The sequence below is a fragment of the Phragmites australis genome, chromosome 16, assembly GCF_958298935.1.
Source record: "Phragmites australis chromosome 16, lpPhrAust1.1, whole genome shotgun sequence".
NCBI classification, from domain to species: domain Eukaryota; kingdom Viridiplantae; phylum Streptophyta; class Magnoliopsida; order Poales; family Poaceae; genus Phragmites; species Phragmites australis.
In genome coordinates this window covers 17,736,801-17,758,751 of record NC_084936.1, presented here as the reverse complement: position 1 = coordinate 17,758,751, position 21,951 = coordinate 17,736,801, and the positions used below count along the sequence as shown (strand labels likewise).

Below are 21,951 nucleotides of genomic sequence, written 5' to 3'. Positions count from 1 at the left end.
TGTTATAATTACGTTTGGTGTAGAAGGTGGATGTCTTTTTGGAGAGGCTCATTGCTTTCTTCTTCTCCTTGGTCTCCTTTTCTACTTGCTTTCATTGGAAGAATTTGTGACCTTCTTGATGACATTTGAAGCATGTCACGGTGGACCCCTCCATAAGCTTCTTCACTATGGCTGCACGGTTATCTTGAGGAGGATGGATATATGGTTCTTTCCCTTTAATCTTACCAAGTCCTTCTTAAGTTTTTTCTCTTTTTGCTTGAGCTCAATCTTTTTTTTTTTGCAATGAGTTCATTAGATGGTTCTACAAAAATATTCTTAACACACATCTCATTGCAAAGGGATAAGCTAGATAAACCAATTAAATCATCACAAGAAGTGCAAGCATCTACCTTATGATTGAAATTAAATAGAGAGGTAAAATGCTCTAAAGGGGTCTCAGATTGAGATTCAATGCACTCAAATTTTGCCTTAAGCTCTTCATGCTCCTTGTTTAGAAAATTAAATTTGCTCAATAATTGCTCATAATTAGAAACAAAGTTAGCATGAATGTCACTGAGGGCATTGAATTTCTTAAGTTCCTTATATTGTTTCTTAGAGCCCTTTGTTCCTCATTGATTAAATGGAGTTCATCGTAGGAGACAGAATCCTTATCGAATTCATTATCACTTACCTCGCTATCCATACCTTTGACCATAAGGTACTTGTGTGATTGACTTGCGTGGTGATGACTTGCATGATGACGACTTATTTGATGATGACCTTGAGGAAGAACTTCTCTTAGAGGAGTGAGTGGCAAAGCTCTCGTCACTTGAGCTTGAATCTTCATCTTTACTCACCCATCTTCCCATGCTTGCAAATGCTTTGGCTCTTTCCCTTGTCTCCCTCTTGCTCTTGGTCTTCTTCTTTTTGATGCGATCAATAGTTTTGACCAAATCTTTTATAGAGATTCATTAATGAATCATGACATTGATCTTCTTGATGTTCTTCTCCACTTGAGAGATCATCTTGGTGACTTCGGGATCCATTTCTTCATCACTTGATATGCGTTGCTCATCATCTTCATTGCTCTCTTCATCTTCATCTTCATTATTTTGCTTGAGCTTGACTCTTACTCTTATCTCCTCATCTTCATCTTCATGTGTGGTCATGATGCTTGCTTACTTGTGAGAGCATGGTTCTTGACGTCGGATGAGGAAGAGGTTTCCACCCCCATGTTCATAGTCATCTCATGGGCAGTGATCTTACCGAGTACTTGACTTGGAGTTATGTTCTTTATGCAGTTATTGTCATAGATGATGGAGACTATCAACTTGTAGTTTGGAAGAAGAACTTGAACTATTCTTCTCATCACTTTATCATCATCAATTTGTATCAAACCTAATCCATTGATCTCGTTGACAAGAATATTCAAATGTGAGTATATGTCATTAGCATTTTCATGGGAAATTGTTTCATACTATTAAGCTTAGTAACAAGCACATGATATTTCTCATTGCGCATATTCTTTGTAGCTTCATGTATTTCAATGAGACTATTTAAAATATCATGTGCATTGGTGAGAGAATAAACATGATTAAATGCATTAATATTTAATGACGATAAAACGATACTCTTTACTAATGCATCTAAGTGCCTCTTCTTGTTGGTGATATGAGGTCTCATCCCTTCCTTGATGACTCTCCAAACATCTAAACCTTTAGCTTGCAAACAAGATATTAGAATTTTTCAATAAGGAAAATTTGTGCCATCGAAAAGTGGAGCGCTTTGGGTATCCATCTCTACTCCGGACGTCACAACTCTAGGATGTTTAAGCCTATCAAGAGTACGAGGCTCTGATACTAATTGTGAGGAATGATGACGTCCTAAGAGAGGGGGAGTGAATTAGGACACTTAGAGACTAAACCAAATTGACTCCAAAAACTTTACAAGATAAATCTATCTCAATTTTTATCTAAATATGCTCTAAATTTATCTAGTGTGTCTACTCTACCGTTAAAGACGATTGTAACCTACTCTAGCAAGATAAGTTACAAGTATGTAAATACGGAAATGTAAATAAGGTAGAGAGACAAAATCGACATAAGAGATTTTTATCCCGTGGTATCAGTGGCATGAATGTCACCCCTAATGTACGTTGGAGCTCCACAAAGGATATATTCCAGGTCGCCAAGTCTTTTTCAGTCACGGCTCTTGAGCTACTAAGTCACCAAAACAAGGTCTCAAGCATAATTAGCCACCAAGGCACAAAGGCAAGATCTCACCACTAGTCTCTCCTCTGGTCACTTGCCGTCGTGATCACTCCGAAGCTTGAGACACCGAGAAAAGGGTCTCCACGTACCCGTACATGTGTCTTACCACCGCTCCACACCAAGTCGGAGGGTCAACAAGGTTGAGCCACCAAGACCCAAGATGCCAGCGAGTCACCAAGACTCCAAGTCACCTACGTACCACTCAGTTCAAGCTAGGATCATTGCTTGATCCCTTCTTCAAGCTGCAGCACCTAGCTACAACTCAATCTAGGACTATAAGTACTAAACCTCTCTAATTTTGTGCTCAATAGCCTTGGATAATCACTTTAAGCACTTTGGTGGCTTGGATGTCTTCTTAAGTGTACATGGGCTTCCTCTATACTCCAGCAGCATGCCACACCTTTAAATGATTGAGTGAAGGGTTATTTATAGTCTCAAACCTGCCAACTAGCCATTTTCCCAATGACTCATAAAAGTTGTTAACACCGGATGATCCGGTTAGTATTAACATCGGATCATCCTATGAGTACAAACTCAGAAACTAGCTGTTAGAACTCCACTCAATGCCTCTGTGAACACATGACACTCCGGTGCGCATTTAAATCCATCATTCGACCTTCCGGTGAGTTATCTTGAGTCATCCGAGCATTTTCAGCATCTCTGTGTAAAATACTCTAGTGCATTCATCCAGTATTCATTCTATTCACACCGTACCATCTGGTGAGTTAAACATTCTCTTCTTTTGCCTAGAAATGCTCTGGTGCAACTATCTCTGTGATCATCGGACAATCCAGTGAGTTGAACTTCATTTTTCAGCACTTGCAGTCACCTCTGCAAGAAATGCTCCATGCTATACTCTGGTGTGTACAAATCAAGCACCGGATCTTACGGTGGGTTGATACTCAGTCTTCTGCACTTGCATTCTTCTTTGCAAGAAATGCTCTAATGTTTCCCAATGTAGATCACCAGACTATGCAGTGGGGTCTTCAGTCTTTCCCCCATTTGTAAGAAATACTTCGGTAAGTTTAACACACAGAACACCGAACCTTTCGGTGAAATCATCAGCCTTCACTTTGCCTCTAAACACAATGCTCCAGTGAGTTTAATCCCGCTGCACCGGACCTTTCGGTAAAGCAAATTTCCTAAGACTTTTTCAATTCAATCAAATTTTGTCCCGTCTACAATGACTTCTTGATGTATTGCATCAATACGACCTACTAACATATATTCTTGATAAATATGTTAGTCCGAATGACTATATTATTATTAATCATTAAAATTATAATTATGATATTCTAAGATCATTTTCATTACAACACACTAAATCAAACTTAAGCTAGATCCAAAATAATCTCAGTTCCACTGGACTACCCTCTAAGTTCACTGTTGGCCAGCACTGCCTAATGAGCTGTTGGCGCTAATCGAGTTCACCTTCCCCATCCCACATCGACCCTTTTTCCCCGTCCCCTACTTGTTTAATCCATGCACCTTTGCTACAGTTCACCACCCTACCGTCTCCTCAAACGTCGTGTTTTCATGTGGTTGCCACTACTGACTATCATTATGTCTCTATTGTCTTATTGATGTAATGTTTTTTCTTTTGTTAAAAGGGCCGTTTTTATTAGGCCCCGACTTCTGATGAATAAGATCTTTTACAACAAAGCAAACAAGATCAACGTTGGAGCTTCATTATTTGAAATCAAACCCTAACTATTTGAGTTAATTCCTATATTTTCGTATCTCTAATGTTTCAGATGTGTAAATTTAATGTTTTAGACGTTACGAAAATTCGTTTCTATAGTTATTTTTATATGTTACACCTAATTTTACACCACGTAGGTTTTGCATGAAATGTTGTGTGCAACATGACGGGATGCTGCGGTGAGAATTTTTCTCTCGGAATCAGATGCATACAACGAGCTATTTTGTTGTATTTTTTCGATGTTACAAACGTTAACTTCAGATATTAAAAACATTATTTTTTAATATTGTAATGGACTACGATGAATAACTGAAAAAACGTCCGGACGCTAGCATCTTCCTTAAAAAAAATGACCGAAAGTTTACTAGAAAATTCAAGTCGTCTTTGAAATGGGCCGGAAGGGGCTGATCCAAGAAAAACCCTCCGACCCAAAAAAAAAACCCCCACCGGCCCCCTCCCCTTCTCCCGCGCCGCAATCATCATGGCGGCTCCGCCGCCGACTTCCACACCGCCGCCGGCAGCCGCAAAGCCCAACCCTAACCGTAACCCGAAGCGGAAGCCAAAACCGAAAGCAGCCGGCCCCTCGGTCCTGAACCCTAACTGGGCGCAGCTCCAGGCCAAGCTCCCCCATCGCCCCGCCGCCACCCTCCTCGGCAAGCGCAAGGACCGGACCGGCCCTCCTCCGCCGCCAGAGCCTGTGGAGCCGTATACTCCCACGGAGGCGGCTGCGGGCGAGCAGCCGGAGGTCAAGCTCGAGCCAACCTCCGATGACACCAGGTGAGCGTGCCTTCCCAGCGAGATTCTTGGAACGCCTTTTTTTTTTTTTTGAGATGTTTTTGTTTTTGACTCTGTGGTTTGGTAATGGTGGTGGGGGTTGGTTAGCTTGACGAAGGCGGTGGCGGTGGACTGCGAGATGGTCGGGGTAGGCGCCGGCGGCGGCAAGAGCGCCCTCGGCAGGGTCACCTTGGTAGGCATAATCATTTTTTCCTTTATTTTTTCTTATTTATTTACAGTGTGTAGTAATAATATGCTTAGTTTCATTGAAAAAAATGCTTAGTCACCAATTCATACGGTGGAGTAGAAAGCGTTTGGGAGTCGGAGTGATGGCCGAGCAAGAGGTCTGGAGTTGTTCATTAAAATTGAATCGGAAGGGTCAGGAAGCGCAAAAAGCTGTTAATCACGAAACAGCAGTGTAATGCCCTGCTTTGTACATGGAATGAGATTGCAATTATTTTCTACCCAGAGTTCGTTCGGACATAGAGATGTTGTGAAGTTGCGTTGGACAATCCACAGTGGGAGGGTGGTTGTTCATAGATGTTTGGTTTAGCAAATAGGTGGTTTCAATAACTCTGTGACTTGGATGGATGTCGCATCAAGTGCTTGAAATTGGATGGCTTTCTGTGGCTGCTGGAAAGTGGTTGTTACATGTTTGCATTTGAAACTAGTAGTATTCAGGTTCTTATCTCTATAACATGTGATTAGCATATGTTTGGGTTTGGCAGTATGGTAATGCAATTTCCTTCTGTTTGGGGTTACACGTTTTGTTTTATTTACCAGATGTTTAGCTAATAAAGTATTTGAATGTGGTTTTATTTAGATAATGTTTAGCAATAGCGTAGTGTAATGTGGTCCTTTTCACTTGTTATGTGGTTTTCTCTCTTAAATTGTTATGTGGCTAACTGGCTATTTGCTAGTGCTATAAAAATGTATAAAATAACTGTTTTTACTGTAGTAGCTTAGTTGTTGATAACTCTTGCATGAATTTCGGGATTTCGAGTAATACAATAGGGTGTGCATATCATAAAAAATCATTGAAATGTTCTAGTGATTTGTGCATCAATTTGATATCCCTGATTCTGAAGTTTAAATATGAGACCTACTTCATGTCAAATTGTTAATGCTCAGTGCTCACCCTGTGCAGAGTCAATATATGGTAGAATCAATAAAATTTATTTGTAGGCACCCTGGACTGAATATTGGAAGGAATGAAGGAAGCAAATATCATACCATTCTTAAGTTTTACGGAAGAAGAATGTTGCATTGTCTTCAAAATTTATAGGATAAGTGCGCATTCATTTATCTTAGACAGTTGATGTGATGTAAATGGTTCAAGGCTTCAAGAAGTGAAGGTTATTCTTGAAGTTTGTGAATTACGTGCTTAAGTTTGATGGAAAACTGATGAGAAGTGTAGGCCATGTTTACCTAGCCTTGCCTTGGGGAAAGAGTGGGTGAGGATTTCCTTGCTTTTAAGGGAGGGAGAGCCAAATTTGCTCCAACAAGGATTTCCTATATCAGTAGCAATTCTGGACAAGGGAACATGCCCTTACTGCTTTTGTTCAACATTCTGTAGTACTTGCTATATAGGCAATGTTACATAGTACGGGGATACGGATACGGGGATACGGATACGGGGATACGGGGATACAACATTTTCCAAAAATAGCAATACGGGGATACGGTAAACCCCAAATACAAAATTACAACCATAGTCGAATATTGTGCATTACATAATAATATCAAAATATCATAGAAATATAAGATAAAGAAATATGCTAAGCTCTTCAAGAACTGATAAGAACTCAATCTTCCCCTCCTAATATCTCCTCCTCAAATTCTGGCTCATCAAGTGTCAGATCAGCACCTTCTAAAAAGCCAACACCAACAAAGCTCTCGGTGCCATCTCCCCCGACATCCCACATTCGGCTTGGTCCACTTTGATAATCATTGGACTTCCTTGAAAGAAGACGCAAGTTGTTATGCACAAACACCAAATCCTCAGCTCTCTCAGGAGTGAGCTTATTCCTCTTCATGCTATGTATAAAAGCATATGTGCTCCAATTCCTCTCACAGCAAGAGGAAGATGCTGGCTGCCCAAGTAGCTTTAAGGCTAAATCTTTCAACTCTGGGGTGTGAACTCCATAAGTGCCCCACCATTGCTTTGTGTCAAAATGAGCTCTATCCTCAACTGAATCAGGGTCATCAAAGGCACCCAAAAATAGTGAGAAATCAGCAAATTGTGTCTTGATTTTTCTTAAGTCATCCGGATCCGGAAAGAACTTTCTAAAACATTTGTTCCTCTCAGTATTAATTTCAACATCATTATTTGGGCTGACACGACCAGATACTTCATTAAGCCAAGCTGGAGTATAGTATCTATCACCACAATAACAAAAAGAATCATCAAAATTGTGCAATTCAAAACATTTAAATGACAATGTAAGGTTGATATTTTGTTACCTTGGATTTAGTGAGTGTGCCAAACACTGGAGAGGAGTATTACTCTTGCCCCACCTAGATAGTAAAATGCTTTGAACAACATCAAAAAAGACACTTGTACCACCATCCATAATTCCCTCCTTCCGATAGATACAAGCTCTCACCTAAGATATATATAAAAAAATCAGCAAGCATAGGACAACAAAATCAGCAAGCATAGAAAACTAAATGTCAAAATCAGCACATCACCTTCTCTATCATAGAGTCCCACATCTCATAGACCAAATGGAGACATGGCTTGTCTGTGTCAGCTGCCCGTAGCATTGAATAAATAGGATCGGTGAAATCAATAATGTATTGAACTTGATCCCACCATATATCATTGAGAATCTTTTCCTTCACCGCTTGAGCTTTGGTTGGATCGTCCTCCCTATAAGCCATCCACTTGTCACCAACAACCATGAGCACCAATGCTTCCTTGATAAGCAAGAACCTCTTCAACATGACAATGACACTAGCAAATCTTGTTTCTGCAACTGCAAGAAACTTGAGTTTGGTAAACTCATTGAACATGGACAACCTCATGCCATGATTCATGATGTAATTCTTGATATAGGAGGCATCTTCTGAGATGTGTTTGATCCAAACAAGTTCTTTATTGTCGCCTTCATCGTCCTTTGGTGCACAAATATTCTTCAATGCAAGGTTGAGGGTGTGCACAACGCAAGGAGTCCAAAAGATGTTCTTGTACTTTGATTCAATCATCAATCCGGCGGCTTTGCAATTTGCCGCATTGTCAGTGATCACTTGGACCACATTCTTTGATCCAACTTCCTCTATCACCTCCTTCAACCTATCGAAGATATATTCCTTGCTTTTCACCTATCAAGAGTTCAAGACAGGAAGACCATAATGTACCAAAAAAAGATCAAAAAGACAAGCTCAAATTGATTTTGTACCTCTCCTTCGGAGTCAATTGATTTTAGAAAAATTGGAGCACCCTCTGTCACAGCTATAAAATTTAAAATTGGGCGTCTTTGCGGATCAGTCCACCCATCAGCTGCAATAGTCACTCCTTTGAAGGGCCAAGTGGATTTGATAGGTTCAAGCATCCTCTCAACATGTGCCTTCTCTTTTTGGAGAAGAGTTGTTCTCAATGCATTATATCCCGGAGGCACATAACCACCCATTTTGTTGTTTGCAACAAAATTGTAAGAAGCCCGATAATTGGGGTTCCTTGCCACATTGAAAGGTAGCCCTGCAAAATAAAGTACTAGCATGCTTCAAACGAAATGAGAAATGCAAAATACAAGTACAACATAATTAATTGCAATTATGCAAACCTGCAGTGTAGAACAATCTTGCAATATGACCATCGGCAATGTGTCGGGTTTCAGCATTAAAACTTTCTGAAATCTCTGATTGCTTCCCTTTTCTTTTCTTTGATGATGGTGGCAAGCCTGAATCTTCAAAAGGGGGTAAGCGAAGTAGCTTATTCCTAGGGGCACTAGTTGTTGCAACCTCTGTAGCTTCACGATCTTCCTTGCGAAGTTGTTCAAGGATAGGGTACGAAATCTTCTCACAAATCGCAACACCCGTATTTCTCACCTTTAGAAGATGAGACCTCACTCTTGAATAGCTGCCCGGATAATCTTTTTCACAAAAATGACACCTAAATCTCGCATTGCCTCCACGACCGGGTGTCACATATCTGGTAACATGAACCCACAATGGATATTTGGGGTTCCTGTACTCAATTTCTTCATTTTCTGTTTCATGACTACCAACAGAGGATCGTGTTCCTGTTCCACTTCCACTTCCACTTGATGCCATTACAATGCCTCAGCTTCTATTCATCAGTTCCAACATTTCATTGCTTAAGATATTAAACTCATTGCTTAAGATATTAAACTTGCAGACTGCAGCATTAAGCATTCTCAAATCACAAAATTTGAGCACTGGATGAGGGGCTTACCTGCTGCTGCTGGCCTCTGTTGCACGGAGCTGGACGAAGCACGCAGCGCTGGCTGCTGTACTGGATGAACCCCGCGCGCGTGAGCTAGACGAAGCACGCAGCGACAGGAGAGGAGGGGCGGCACCGGCGGAGAGGAGGGGCGGCGCTGGCGGACAGTACGGGAGCGGCGCCGACGGAGAGGAGGCAAGGCGGCGCCGGCGGACAGGAGGGGCGGCGCCGGCGGAGAGGAGGGGCGGCGCTGGCGGACAGGACGGGAGCGGCGCCGATGGAGAGGAGGCGCCAACGGAGAGAAGGGGAGGCGCCAACGGAGAGAAGGCCGAAGGGGAGGCGGCGCCGGCGGAGAGGAGGAGGGGCGGCGCCGGCGGAGAGGAGGGGCGGCGCGGATGGATGGCGGAGAGGAGTTCCAGCAGTATTTTGGCGGCGGCGGAGAGCAGTTCCATCAGGTTAGTAGCCTCCTCTGATGGGCCGGGCCGTATTTCGGCCGTATCCCTCGCGTATCCCAGCGTATCCCGTGCGTATCCCTTTAATTTCGTATTTTTTTTAAATAAAAAAAAGGGATACGCGGGGATACGCGTATCCCCGCGTATCCCCGCGTATCCCCGTTCTGTACGCGTCCTGGACGGGGATACGGTGCCTCTCGTGCGTATCCGTGCAACAGAGTATATAGGTTTATGTAGTATTCGCAATACAACAAATGTTCTTGATAAAGTTTATTCTAAATGTCCAAATATTTGGGCGATAGAGAATGATATTTCAAATGCATTCCTGCATTTGAAATATCATTTTCTAACCTTAATGTGCTTTTTGTTAGGTTAATTCCTTTGGCAATGTTGTATATGATGAATATGTCCGGACAGTGGAGCGAATAGTGGATTACCGTACCCGTATTAGTGGGATTAGACCCAAGCACATGAATAAAGGTGAGTCATCACTACATTGTCAGTCTATCACTATATGATATTTTTGTAGGTGTAGAGGGTCGTGATCTATATGGGTTAACTGTCTTATGTCACTGCAGCCAAAGAATTCTGGATTGTGCAGAGGGAAGTAGCTGAGCTGATTAAAGGCAGAATTCTTGCTGGGCATGCACTGCACAATGATCTTAAGGTTGTTGGTGGCTGTAACTTCATTCTTTATGCACCCTGTGTTCTTGTCTAATTTAATTCACATTTTCCAGGTCTTGCTACTAAGTCACCCAAAGAAGGACATCAGGGATACCTCAGAATATGAGATTTTCCGAAGGTTAGATGGTCTGAGCATCTACAATGATGTAATTATGCTTGTTATGATTGCCCAAAACTGTACTGACATGTGAATTTCAATTCATTAGGGAGGGAAAGAGGCGATCGTTGAAGGATCTTGCTGCTCAAGTACTTGGTGCTAAAATACAACAGAATGAGCACTGCCCTGTATGTGTGATGTTGTATGCATGGTTATTTTCTATGCAATATGGATTTATTTGTTCCAACCTTTTCTGATTTGTTCTTGAACGGTTTACATTATCTATCACCTAGTCACTTAGTTACGTAGCCACTTCCTTCTGGAGTGAAACCTGTTGTTATTAGCCATTGATGTCAGTTCTGCTCATGATTGCTTGCATGGCCATGTTTTGTACTCTTTACAGATCGAGGATGCCAGAGCTGCGATGTTCATTTACAAGAAGCACAAGAAGGCATGGGAGAAGAACATGAAAGAACAATTTAGGTTCAAAAAGAAGCTCAAGAAGCGAGGCAAGAAGAGACCTGCTGAGCCGAAAGGGAATGACCCCAATGTGCCCACTGTTCTTCTATAGAGATGAAAAGGAAACCTGGGAGCCTGTGCAAACCATTTCCCTATTCAACATGGATTTGACTATGACAAGGGGTTAGGATATGATAAATCCTAACGGAATTTTGTCTCAAGTCAGTATGCTAAAGCCCAAATAACAGCTGAACCATGAACTTCCAGATAAAAACTTGATGACGATGCCGTGATTCCATATAGTTGATTCATAATTATGTGTAGCATTTGTCCTAGGGAAACAATATTTGTAATGAAAATTTTGTACTTCAACATTCATGTAATGTAGTGTAAATTCACACTACATTCAGATTTTGTAACAAATATGTTCACCATCAATTGAAAACTGTAACAGGTGACAAGATTGGGTTGCTGAGAATTGGATTTTGACTGGGCTGCCTTACAGCAATCGTAGATGTGAGGGCTCTGTGCTCATGCCGTTTCCTAACTGTAAACTGGTGTTGGTGCAGTGGCAGGTAGTTGCTGTCCAGCATGTGCAGGATGACGACCATCAGCACGGAGCAGGCAAACATCGGTATCGGCCCAAAGATCCACATCAGCAGCGATGTTGCGAAGTAGAGAGCTCGGAGTCCCATGGACCAGAAGTTGCCGCCTCGGATCACGGCGTGTTGCACGTAGCTCGCCGGGACGTCGGAGTCCAGGGTGGTTATCAGGAAGCTGGCTTGGACATAGTACCTGTGGCGTAGCAACAAGTTCTGAAACTCTGAACCTGATGCCGTGGTATTCAGAATTCGCAACGGTTGGCTGACTCAGAAGCAAAGAAAGGTTACCTTGCAGAGTGGATGAAGCAGGTGAACGACGCCACGAAGCAGACTAGGAGCGAGATGTACTTGACGGTGGTCGTGGACTGGCTCCGGTCGCCGTAGACGAGCCCCGTCATGAACACCTTGGTGGTGCTGCTCACCCACGCCCCGATGAGCGAGCCCAGCGCGATGGACAGCGAGGCCAGGTTGGTCGACGCCGAGATGTTGCTGGAGATGACGCTCAGCGCCAGCCCCGTCTCACCCGGAGTCGCCTGCAGCAGAAGGTCAGCAACAAGCAACCCCCACCATTGTCACATGGTTCAGTTCAGGTTCTTGCTGGGAGTGTTTTTTTATACCTGGACCATGCTGCGGACCCATGCGAGCTTGTTGTGGTTCTCGTAGCCGATGACGGTGGTGCCGGGATGTCGGAGGATCCGGTAGAGGAGGAGGAGGTGGTAGCTGAACATGATGACGAGCCCGCAGGGGACCAGCACCAGGTCCAGGGAGCCCTTCTCCAGCTGCATCTCCTCCTCCTCTGTTCTTGTGTTCTAGGCTTCTCCGGTCTCTCGCATTTCGATGCTATTTCTTCGGATTCTGCAGAGAAGGTGAGATCGTAGTGGCTTGTGGTTTAAGTTTTTATTTGGATTTTGTGTGTGCTAGTGGTGGAGTAATGGCTTGTCGCTTGGGGTCTTATGATTTTGTGTGTGCTAGTGGCGGAGTAATGGCTTGTCGCTTGGGGGCAAAGACTACAAGCACGGCAAGCAAAATTTTGTGGGCTTGCTTCAAGAAGGCGGGGAGATAAATTGCTTTACGGGTTGCTGGGCTCTTAGATCCAAAGCCGATTAGAGAAAATGTTAGTCTTTCAACTTTCTTTTCTGCCATCCGAAAAATGGCATAAAATATTTCTCATGCCAGGTACCACGAATTTTCTTTAGTACAATACTTTTTCACTGAGAAACACATGGAGACTGACTCGTGGAATCATAGAAATTGAGAAACACATTGAATTTTCTTTAGCACAATACGTTGCAAATTATTGAGCAAACCTAAATAAAATTTGAACCATTGAATCTATGGAAGCCTTCCGAGCATATATCGATGTTGACGACTTGGAGCCCCTAGCATTCACCCTGGTTTATATCCTTGCACCTTAGGAAAAAGTTCAAAAAAAATCCTTAGTCAAAAAGGCTTTGTGATGCAAACCTTATAATAGCAATCCTGCAATTTAAAATGTTCAACATTCTCGAAAAAAAATGTCCATAGCTCTATACAAAACGTGAAATAAGCTGAACCTAAAAATTGAACCACGGTTAAATACTGTCGTTTGCTAGCTGGTACCAGGTACAAGAGGTCACGAACCAGTTACGTCAGGTCCTGTGTACCATGTGTTTGCTTGTACTCAAGGGCAACGAGATTATTCTAGCACATCATTTAATCGACTCATGAAGTCAAATCCCCAAAAATATTCGGTGGTCACATGGCCTTCACTGTTCATATATATTAGCTGGATTAAGTTGTCTAACCGCGATCAAGTTTGGCGGTGTAATCTATCTTTTTTGTTTAGATGTGAGCGTAAGCCAAGCTGGCATGTCATGGCACGTCGTCGTAGTAACAATGGCCATTAATCGAAACAAATTTTGCTACAGGATAGAGCTTTCACTTTAAGAGAAAAAGGTTTCTGTTGCGAAAATTATTGTCATAAAAAGGTTTTTTTTTTCATCACAAAACAATGTTTCTGATGTTTTTTTTGTCGCTAGTCGTCAGAAATATTCAAGTCACAAATAATATAGTGATAATTTTTTATTTCCTACAATTGATTCTGCTCACTGGTGAGGAATGAAAGTATCACTACTCATCTACACATTGACAATATTAATGGTAATAAAAATATATAACCTAGTGATGAAAATTAGCATCACTTATATTTTTTGCATTGACGACAAAAGTTCACACAACTAAAAATTATTTATGGCAACTTAATCACCACACTTATATTTGTAACAGTGACGACATATATGGTCAATATAAGTGACCAAAATTCATCACAATGCGTCTTTATTGTGTCAATGTTCCCTCTAACTATTGGAATTAAAATTGTGATAAATTAGATCGTCACACTTGTATTTTGCAAAAGTGGAATATTTGTCATGACAAATACATATTTTTCTCACCATGTGCAACACATGCAACAAACATATTCATCAACCAGAGGCAAAGAACCAACAACTTGAATTTGTTGAAGCAAATGATTATGTACATTGCACAAAAAATTGGTGATACAAAGAATCCATCGTAATATAACATTCCAGATAAAAATAAATTGTGCGAGATATCCAAAATGGTAACCTTTTTCTTGCTACGGGATCCTTGAACTTAATTCTTTGGTAAATCGTAATTTGCAAACCATAACTAGTTTATCCTGCATGAAAATATTGGCTGCTCCGGCAGATAAAAAATTAAGAGGATAAAAAGTTAAATGAACAGCAACGAGAAGATATCTTGTCACAGAAATACATTGCAGAACATTTCTGAGTGAATGAAACACAAGTTAACTGATGTACCAAAAATAATTGTGTACCTGACCGACAAGTACAATAAAAACGGAAGTTCGATCCATCCAGTATCACGGCAGAAGCAAATACTCAGGTTAGCCATTCACCATTCAAGTTCCAAGTAAAATATTCATGAACCATAGGGTTTTACCCATACAATTTAAATTCTAAATATCTCTATTACTTTAAAAAAAACATAGTGATCCATTCTAAACAGGCAAACGTCCTACCACATGAGCCATATGGGTCATGCAACACCGTCCTGCGCAACATGAACAGATCATCGGGGCTCTTGCGCCAGGGTCCACCCCACCAACCTAGGCCGTGTGCCCCTTGCCTCGCTGGGTGTAGCGGAACATCTTAGGTATACATATGATTTTGATGATTAATGACAATATAGTAAATATGACTAATATATTTGTATATACTTTAGTAGATCTTATGAATACAATACATAAAAAAGCTACCATAATCAGGATAAAGATTGACTGAATTGGAGAAGTTATAGGAGAATTTCTCTCACCGGATGGTCTGGTGCTCTGTGTGTTGAACTCATCAGAGCATTTCTAACAAAGAGGGAGAGAATGCTAAAGACCTCACCAGAAGGTCCAGTGATTAGCAAGTATGCTCACCGGAGCATTTCTAACAAAGAAGAGTGTTGTGCTGAAGAATAGAGAACAATTGACCGGATAGTCCGATGCTTGACTTGTGCACAACGGAGGAAGTGCACCGGATTATTTTTCAGTGCAGAGGAGAAGATGAAGACCTGATCGGATAGTCCGATGCTTGAGATGTTCACACCAGATTATAACACTGGAGCATTTCTCATAGAGGCGGCTGTAAGTGTTGAAGAATGAAGAACAACACACCGAAAGGTCCAGTGCTCTGAAGATCAACACATCGGAGCATTTCTTGCAATGAAGAAGTGCCGCGGTCTGGCTCAAGTGAACTCACCGGAAGAACCGGTGATGGAGTTAAAGATCTCACTGGAGTATCCGGTGTTCAGGATGACTTTGAGTGAGAGTCTAATGGCTAGTTTCTGATGATGTACACACCAGATTGTTCGGTGATTGTACTACTGTTGTCACCGGATAATCCAGTGTTAACAGCTTTTCTAAGCCATTGGATTAACAATTAGTTGATGAGTTTGAGGCTATAAATACCTCTCCACTCGGTCATTTGAAGGTGCTGGAGTCCAGAGAAAATCATAGACACTTGAGAAGACATACAAGCCACTGCAGTGCTAAAAGTGATCATCCAAGGCAGTTGGCACATAGATTAGCGAGTGATTAGTGCTATTATGCCTAGAGAGTAGAGTTGTTAGGTGTTGTTGCCTAGAGAGTGGATTAATGAGTGATCCTAGCTTGTACCGAGAGTTATGCTGGTGCCTTGGAGTCTTGATGACTCACAAGCCACTTGAGCCAGAGTTGCTCAAGCTTGTTGACCCTCTGACTTGGTGTGGAGCGGTGGCAATGCGATTGTGTGGGGACATGGATACCTTTGCCTTTGTGGCTCAAGCTCCGAAGTGATCACGACAGTAAGTGACGGGAAGAGAGGCTAGTGGTGAGACTTTGCCTTTGTGGTTTGGTGGCTCATCCGGCTTGAAGCCTTGCCTTGGTGGCTTGGTGGCTCAAGAGTTGTGACCGGATGCCGATCGGGAGCATATCTTTGATGGAGCTCCAACGTGGACCAGGGGTGACGTTTATGCCATCGATACCACGGGATAAAAATCTCTTGTGTTGAGTTTACTCTCTTTACCTTATTTATGTTTTCGCATTTACATACTTGCAATCTACCTTTGCGCATTTATCTTCCTAGAGTAGTTTTCTAGAATTAGCTATAGGTTGCAAAACTCTTTTGAGCGGTAGAGTAGACACACTAGATAAATTTAGAGCACATTTAGATAAAATTTGATATAGATTTATCTTGTAAAGCTTTTGGAGCCAATTAGGTTTCAAGTGTCCTAATTCACCCCCGTTTTAGGACGCTACCGATCCCTACAAGTGGTATCAGAGCCGGAACTCGCACCTTTCACAAGGACACGCCATTCAAGTAGCATTTGAGACCCCGTCTCATTTTGATCGGTTAGGCTTCACCACCTAGTGAGTTGTGACATCCGAGATTGGGATGGATATCCATAGTGCTCCATTTTTTCGATGGCACAAATTTCCCCTATTGGAAAATTCTAATGTCTTGTTATTTGCAAGCTAAGGGTCTAGATGTTTGGAGAGTTACCGAGGAAGGGATGAGGCAACGCATCACTAACAAGGAGAGGCAATTAGATGCATTGGCGAAGAGTATCCTTTTATCATCTTTAAATGTTGATGTATTTAATCATTTTTATTCTTTCACCAACGCACATGATATTTGGACTAGTCTTATTGAAATACATAAAGGCACAAACGATGTGCGCACTGATAAATATCATGTGCTTGTTACTAAGTTCAATGGCATCAAATAACTACCCTATGAAAATGCTAATGACATATACTCACATTTGAATATTCTTGTCAATGAGATCAATGGGTTAGGTTTGACGCAAATTGAAGATGATCAAGTGATGAGAAGAATACTTCAAGCTCTTCTTACAAAGTACAAGTTGATAGTCTCCATCATCTACGACAAAAACGACATTAAGAGGATGACTCCAAGTCAAATGCTCGGTAATATCACTGCCCATAAGATGAACATGAACATGAGGGTGGAAGCCTCTTCCTCATCCGATGCCAAGAACCTTACTCTCACAAGCAAGCAAGTACCATGCCCACACCTGAAGGCAAAGATGAGGAGGCAAGAGCAAGAGTCAAGCTCAAGCGAAGATGATAGAGATGAAAATGAAGATGAAGAGAATGATGAAGAAGATGAGCAAAGCACATCAAACGAAGAAGAGATGGATCCCGAAGTCACCAAGCTCATCTCACAAATGGAGAAGAACATTAAGAAGATCAATGCCAAGATTGATCACCGAATCTCATAAAAGACTTGGTCAAAACAATTGATCATATCAAGAAAGAGAGGAAGACCAAGAGCAAGAGGGAGACAAGAGGAAGATGCAAAACATTTGCAAGTATGGGAAGATGGGTGAGTGAAGATGAAGATTCGAGCTCAAGTAATGAGAGCATCGCCACCTACTCCTCCAAGCGAAGCTCTTCCTCAAGGTCGTCATCGCACAAGGCATCACATAAATGTCTCATAGCCAAAGGTATGGGTAGTGATGTAAGTGATGATGAATCTAATGAGGATTCTCCCTCCCAATAAGAACTTCTTGATTTGATCAATGAGCAACAAAGGGACTTAAAGAAATAATCTAAAGAACTTAAGAAATTTAATGCACTTAATGACATTCATGCTACCTTTTTTTCAATTATAAAGAATTATTGAGCAAATTCGAATTGCTAAACAAGCAGCATGAAGAGCTTAAGGTAAAAATTGAGTGTATTGTATCTCAATCTAAGGTCCATTTGATGCAATCCACCTCTCTATTTAATTTCAATTCTAAAATAGATGCATACACTTCTTGTGATAATTTAATTGATTTATCTAGCTCTCCCCTTTGCAATGAGATATGTGTTGAGAATGTTCGTATAAAACCATCTAATGAACTCATTGCACAGGAAAATGATGAGCTCAAGTAAGAAGTGAAGAAGCTCAAAAAGGACTTGGTAAGATTAAAGGTCAAGAATCATCTCCAACCTTCTCAAGATAACCGTGCAACTACGGTGAACAAGCTTACGGAGGGGTTCACTATGATATGCTTCAAGTTTCATCAAGAAGACCACAAGTCTTTCCAATTCAAACAAATCAAGAAGGAGACCAAGGAGAAGAAGAAGATCATGAACCTCTCCAACAAGACCTCCAACGTCAATACCAAGCCCAACTACAAGACCAAGGTTAAGAGCAACCACTACAAGCTCAATAAGGAAAATGTTAAGGTGGTTGCATATATGGTTGGGAGAAAGGTCCGGAGGTGGAACCAACCCATTTGGGTGCCCAAGGAAGTCATCACCAACATGAATGGGTCCCAATCGGTTTGAGTTCCAAAGAAGATTTGAAGCCCGAGGCGGCTATGGGAATTTGGTGACTTGGCTCACAAGATGAAGTGTAGGTTCAAGCAAAAAAGCTAAGTATATAAGATTGAACGCATTAATGAAGATCATAATTATCATATGCCCAAATTCCCATCCAAAGATAAACAAAGAAAAGGTACTAGATGCTAAATCCTCTAAATTAATGAATTCACTTGCCTTGTCTAGGATTGCATGCTCTCAATTCAATTTATTGCAAGTCGAATTTGCAGAAGGGACTAGAGGTTTGTCTAGCATAAGTTTTTCATATGGTAGGTTGCGTGTGTTTCTATCTTTCTTATGAGTAACCTACATGGTTTATTAGTTGTAAGTTCCTTACATGGCATTAGTTTTTCAATTGATATTCTTTATGTGCCATGAACCAATCTATAGGGTATCCTCCCCATTATTATCAATAACAAGTGCATATCTCTCACAAGTATTCAATATTTGTATGCACATATTTAGGGGGAGTATATCTTATGGGTTGTGATTTTAAGACTAACATGTGTTTCAAGTAATATCTTTTGTAGCCTCATTGAGTGATCAATAAGTTCCCGGAGGTATGCAATGCTTAAAGGCTTCAATTGGTATCATTGTCAATCCATTTGTTCATTTAAGCTACCTCCATACATGGTATAGTTTAAACTTCCCTCCTCTACTTATTATCTAGTTGTACATATATTGCTACATTCCTACAAGGTGGTATTCACATGTGGGTCTCATTATATATGCACATATATAGGGGAGTTTATATTATATCATGTGAGTTTCATGAATTATGATCATTGTTCGTCTTTTTCAATTGATATCAATGCCTCTTATCCTTACAATTGGTATATCTATTAAATTGGTATCATTTCATATGGATCATGATTTATGAAGCTCTCTCCCATGTGCTCTAACGCTCTTCCTCGAGTTCAACATGTGTTCGTAACCATTTTTGAGATTGTTGACAAAGGGGGAGAAGTTTGGCGACCAAAGCAAGAGGCATACCTAGTGGAGAACAAGCAAGATGCCAAGGTTGACAAAGGGGGACTCATCTACATTTGGCATCAAAAGCATGCAATGGAGAAGCTCTTGTATAGGTCGATCAAGGGAGATACTGACAATGGAGAAAGGGAGAGCCACAATAAAAGGGGGACTAAGTGGTAAGAACATGCATCCAAGTAATGTGGTAAGACTTTTTACTTTTTATAATTAGTATCATTTATTATTTGCCACTTACTTTGGTTGGGTTATCATCAATCACTAAAAAGGGGGAGATTGTAGTGGAACATCTTAGGGCATGTATGTGATTTTAGTGATTAATGACAACATAATCAATAGAACTAACATATTTGTCAAGTATATGCTTTAGTAGGTCTCATGGATGCAATACATAAATAAGTCACCACAGCCGGGATAAAGATTAACTGAATTGGAGAAGTCCTATGAGAATTGGTCTCACCAGATGGTCCGGTGCTCTGTGTGTTGAACTCATTAGAGCATTTCTTACAAAGGGGGAGAGAATGCTGAAGACCTCATCGGAAGGTCTGGTGATTAGCAGGTGTGCTCACCGGTGCAATTCTTCCAGAGAAGGGTGTTGTGCTGAAGAATGGAGAACAGTTGACCAGATAGTTCGATGCTTGGCTTGTGCACAACGGAGGAAGTGCACTGGAGTATTTTCCAGTGCAGAGGAGAAGATGAAGACCTAACCGGATAGTCTGGTGCTTGGGATGTTCACACCGAATTATAACACCAGAGCATTTTTTGCAGAGGCGACAGCAAGTGTTGAAGAATGAAGAACAACACACTAGAAGGTACGGTGCTATGAAGATCAACACATCGGAGCATTTCTTGCAGAGAAAAGGTGCCGCGGTCTGGCTCAAGTGAACTCATCAGAAGGTCCGATGATGGAGTTAAAGATCTCACTGGGGTATCCGGTGTTCAGGATAACTTTGAGTGGGAGTCCAATGGCTAGTTTCTGATGATGTACTGGATTGTTCGGAGATTGTACTACTATTGTCATCGAACAATCCGGTGTTAACGGCTTTTTTGAGCCGTTGGGTTAACGGCTAGTTGGAAAGTTTGAGTCCATAAATACCTCTCCACTCGATCATTTGAAGGTGCTGGAGTCCAGAGAATACTATAGACACTTGAGAAGACATCCAAGCCACCAAGGTGCTAAAGTGATCATTCAAGGCAATTGGCACATAGATTAGTGAGTGATTAGTGCTATTAGGCCTAGAGAGTAGAGTTGCTAGGTGTTGCTGCCTAGAGAGTGGATTAATGAGTGGTTCTAGCTTGTACTGAGAGTTATGCCGGTGTCTTGGAGTCTTGATGACTCACTAGCAACTTGAGCCAGAGTTGCTCAAGCTTGTTGACCTTTCGACTTGGTGTGAAGCGGCAGCAATGCGATTGTGCGGGGACATGGATACCCTTGCCTTTGTGGCTCAAGCTCCGAAGTGATCACGGTGGCATGTGACCAGAAGAGAGGCTAGTGGTGAGACCTTGCCTTAGTGGCTTATCTGGTTTGAGGCATTGTCATGGTGGCTTGATGGCTCAAGAGTCGTGACCAGCTGCCGATCGGGAGCATATCCTTGGTGGAGCTCCAACGTGGACTAGGGGTGGCGTTTATGCCATTGATACCACAAGATAAAAATCTCTTGTGCCAAGTTTGCTCTCTTTACCTTATTTACGTTTTCATATTTATATACTTGCAATCTACCTTTGCGCATTTATCTTCCTATAGTAGTTTTCTAGTATTAGCTATAGGTTGCAAAACTCTTTTGAGCAGTAGAGTAGACACACTAGATAAACCTAGAACACATTTAAATAGAATTTAGTATAGATTTATCTTGTTAAGCTTTTGGAGTCAATTAAGTTTTAAGTGTCCTAATTCACCCTCCTCTTAGAACATCACCGATCCCTACACTAGGCCACCGCGCCCCTCATCTGCCTGGACTATCCCTCTCCACGGACACCTCCAGTCGCACGGGCCGCTCCAGGCCCCTGGGCTGCTCGACCGGCCACCCTCCAGCGCAACCCCACCTGGGCTGCTACCCACAACAGCTGAGCTGACCTGGGACAGCACCAGCCGCCTGACTCTGCCATGGCCAGCCCACCTTTGCACATGAGCAAACAATTATGAGCCAATGTGCTTCTAAGCCACTTGCCACACGCACAAGCCCCACGTGCACCTGCTAAAATAGCCAACAACTCCAGCAGCCTTTTCACGCATAACAGAACACGATCTGTATGTGCCTGAGACACCAAAACCATGTGGTCCACCTTGCATGCCTGATCAGGAGAGATGTTTGTTGGAAGAAAAAAAATATATTTCGTGTAAATTTCCGGCTCCTGTTACAACGCACAGGCACTCAACAACTTTATTTCGTGTAAATTTCTTATGGTTCACAACGTTTGTTGGTTTAACTTGCAACTTTGATATTACGCTTTGCATGGCTTGTGTTTCCATTGCAACGCACGAGCGCTCACCTAGTAATTATCCAAAACTACATAGTGTCGAGATAGGAGCTAGTGAAAACCCCGCAAATTCAAGTGGAAAAGTCTAGCGTATTTTCCATGCAAAGTTCTACGCAGAGTAGAATGTCTTAGACCACATATATTAAAAACCATGCACTAGATTTTCCCCACTTGATATGAAA

At 41.8% G+C, this 21,951-nt stretch overlaps 3 protein-coding genes across 3 annotated transcripts; 1 reads left to right on the top strand and 2 right to left on the bottom strand.

Moving 5' to 3' along the window:
* Positions 1–4,370: 4,370 nt before the first annotated feature.
* LOC133895609 (uncharacterized) lies at positions 4,371–11,300 on the top strand. Its single transcript, XM_062336044.1, has 7 exons — positions 4,371–4,728; positions 4,834–4,918; positions 9,954–10,062; positions 10,161–10,249; positions 10,320–10,384; positions 10,473–10,551; positions 10,767–11,300. Exons 1-7 carry the CDS (start codon positions 4,433–4,435, stop codon positions 10,932–10,934), a joined length of 891 nt encoding a protein of 296 aa, XP_062192028.1. The 5' UTR covers positions 4,371–4,432; the 3' UTR covers positions 10,935–11,300.
* Positions 6,364–9,017, bottom strand: LOC133895608 (uncharacterized). Its single transcript, XM_062336043.1, has 5 exons — positions 8,511–9,017; positions 8,127–8,425; positions 7,417–8,049; positions 7,189–7,331; positions 6,364–7,104 (listed from the first exon to the last, which is right to left on the bottom strand). Exons 1-5 carry the CDS (start codon positions 8,998–9,000, stop codon positions 6,531–6,533), a joined length of 2,139 nt encoding a protein of 712 aa, XP_062192027.1. The 5' UTR covers positions 9,001–9,017; the 3' UTR covers positions 6,364–6,530.
* On the bottom strand, positions 11,156–12,426 carry LOC133895610 (uncharacterized). The gene is made up of 3 exons (XM_062336045.1): positions 12,042–12,426; positions 11,713–11,957; positions 11,156–11,617 (listed from the first exon to the last, which is right to left on the bottom strand). The coding sequence occupies exons 1-3, from the start codon at positions 12,207–12,209 to the stop codon at positions 11,257–11,259; spliced, it is 774 nt and encodes a 257-aa protein (XP_062192029.1). The 5' UTR covers positions 12,210–12,426; the 3' UTR covers positions 11,156–11,256.
* Positions 12,427–21,951: the final 9,525 nt, after the last annotated feature.

Excerpts from the sequence above, each read along its gene's own strand:
- LOC133895609 (XM_062336044.1), top strand. The coding sequence starts at position 4,433 with ATGGCGGCTCCGCCGCCGACTTCCACACCGCCGCCGGCAGCCGCAAAG. Across the intron at positions 10,250-10,319 it reads CACTGCACAATGATCTTAAG|GTCTTGCTACTAAGTCACCC; the intron begins GTTGTTGGTGGC and ends CACATTTTCCAG. Across the intron at positions 10,552-10,766 it reads AACAGAATGAGCACTGCCCT|ATCGAGGATGCCAGAGCTGC; the intron begins GTATGTGTGATG and ends TACTCTTTACAG.
- LOC133895608 (XM_062336043.1), bottom strand. The coding sequence starts at position 9,000 with ATGGCATCAAGTGGAAGTGGAAGTGGAACAGGAACACGATCCTCTGTT. Across the intron at positions 7,332-7,416 it reads GGGACTCTATGATAGAGAAG|GTGAGAGCTTGTATCTATCG; the intron begins GTGATGTGCTGA and ends TATATATCTTAG. Across the intron at positions 7,105-7,188 it reads GCACACTCACTAAATCCAAG|ATACTATACTCCAGCTTGGC; the intron begins GTAACAAAATAT and ends TTGTGGTGATAG.
- LOC133895610 (XM_062336045.1), bottom strand. The coding sequence starts at position 12,209 with ATGCAGCTGGAGAAGGGCTCCCTGGACCTGGTGCTGGTCCCCTGCGGG. Across the intron at positions 11,958-12,041 it reads GGGTCCGCAGCATGGTCCAG|GCGACTCCGGGTGAGACGGG; the intron begins GTATAAAAAAAC and ends CTTCTGCTGCAG. Across the intron at positions 11,618-11,712 it reads TGCTTCATCCACTCTGCAAG|GTACTATGTCCAAGCCAGCT; the intron begins GTAACCTTTCTT and ends GCTACGCCACAG.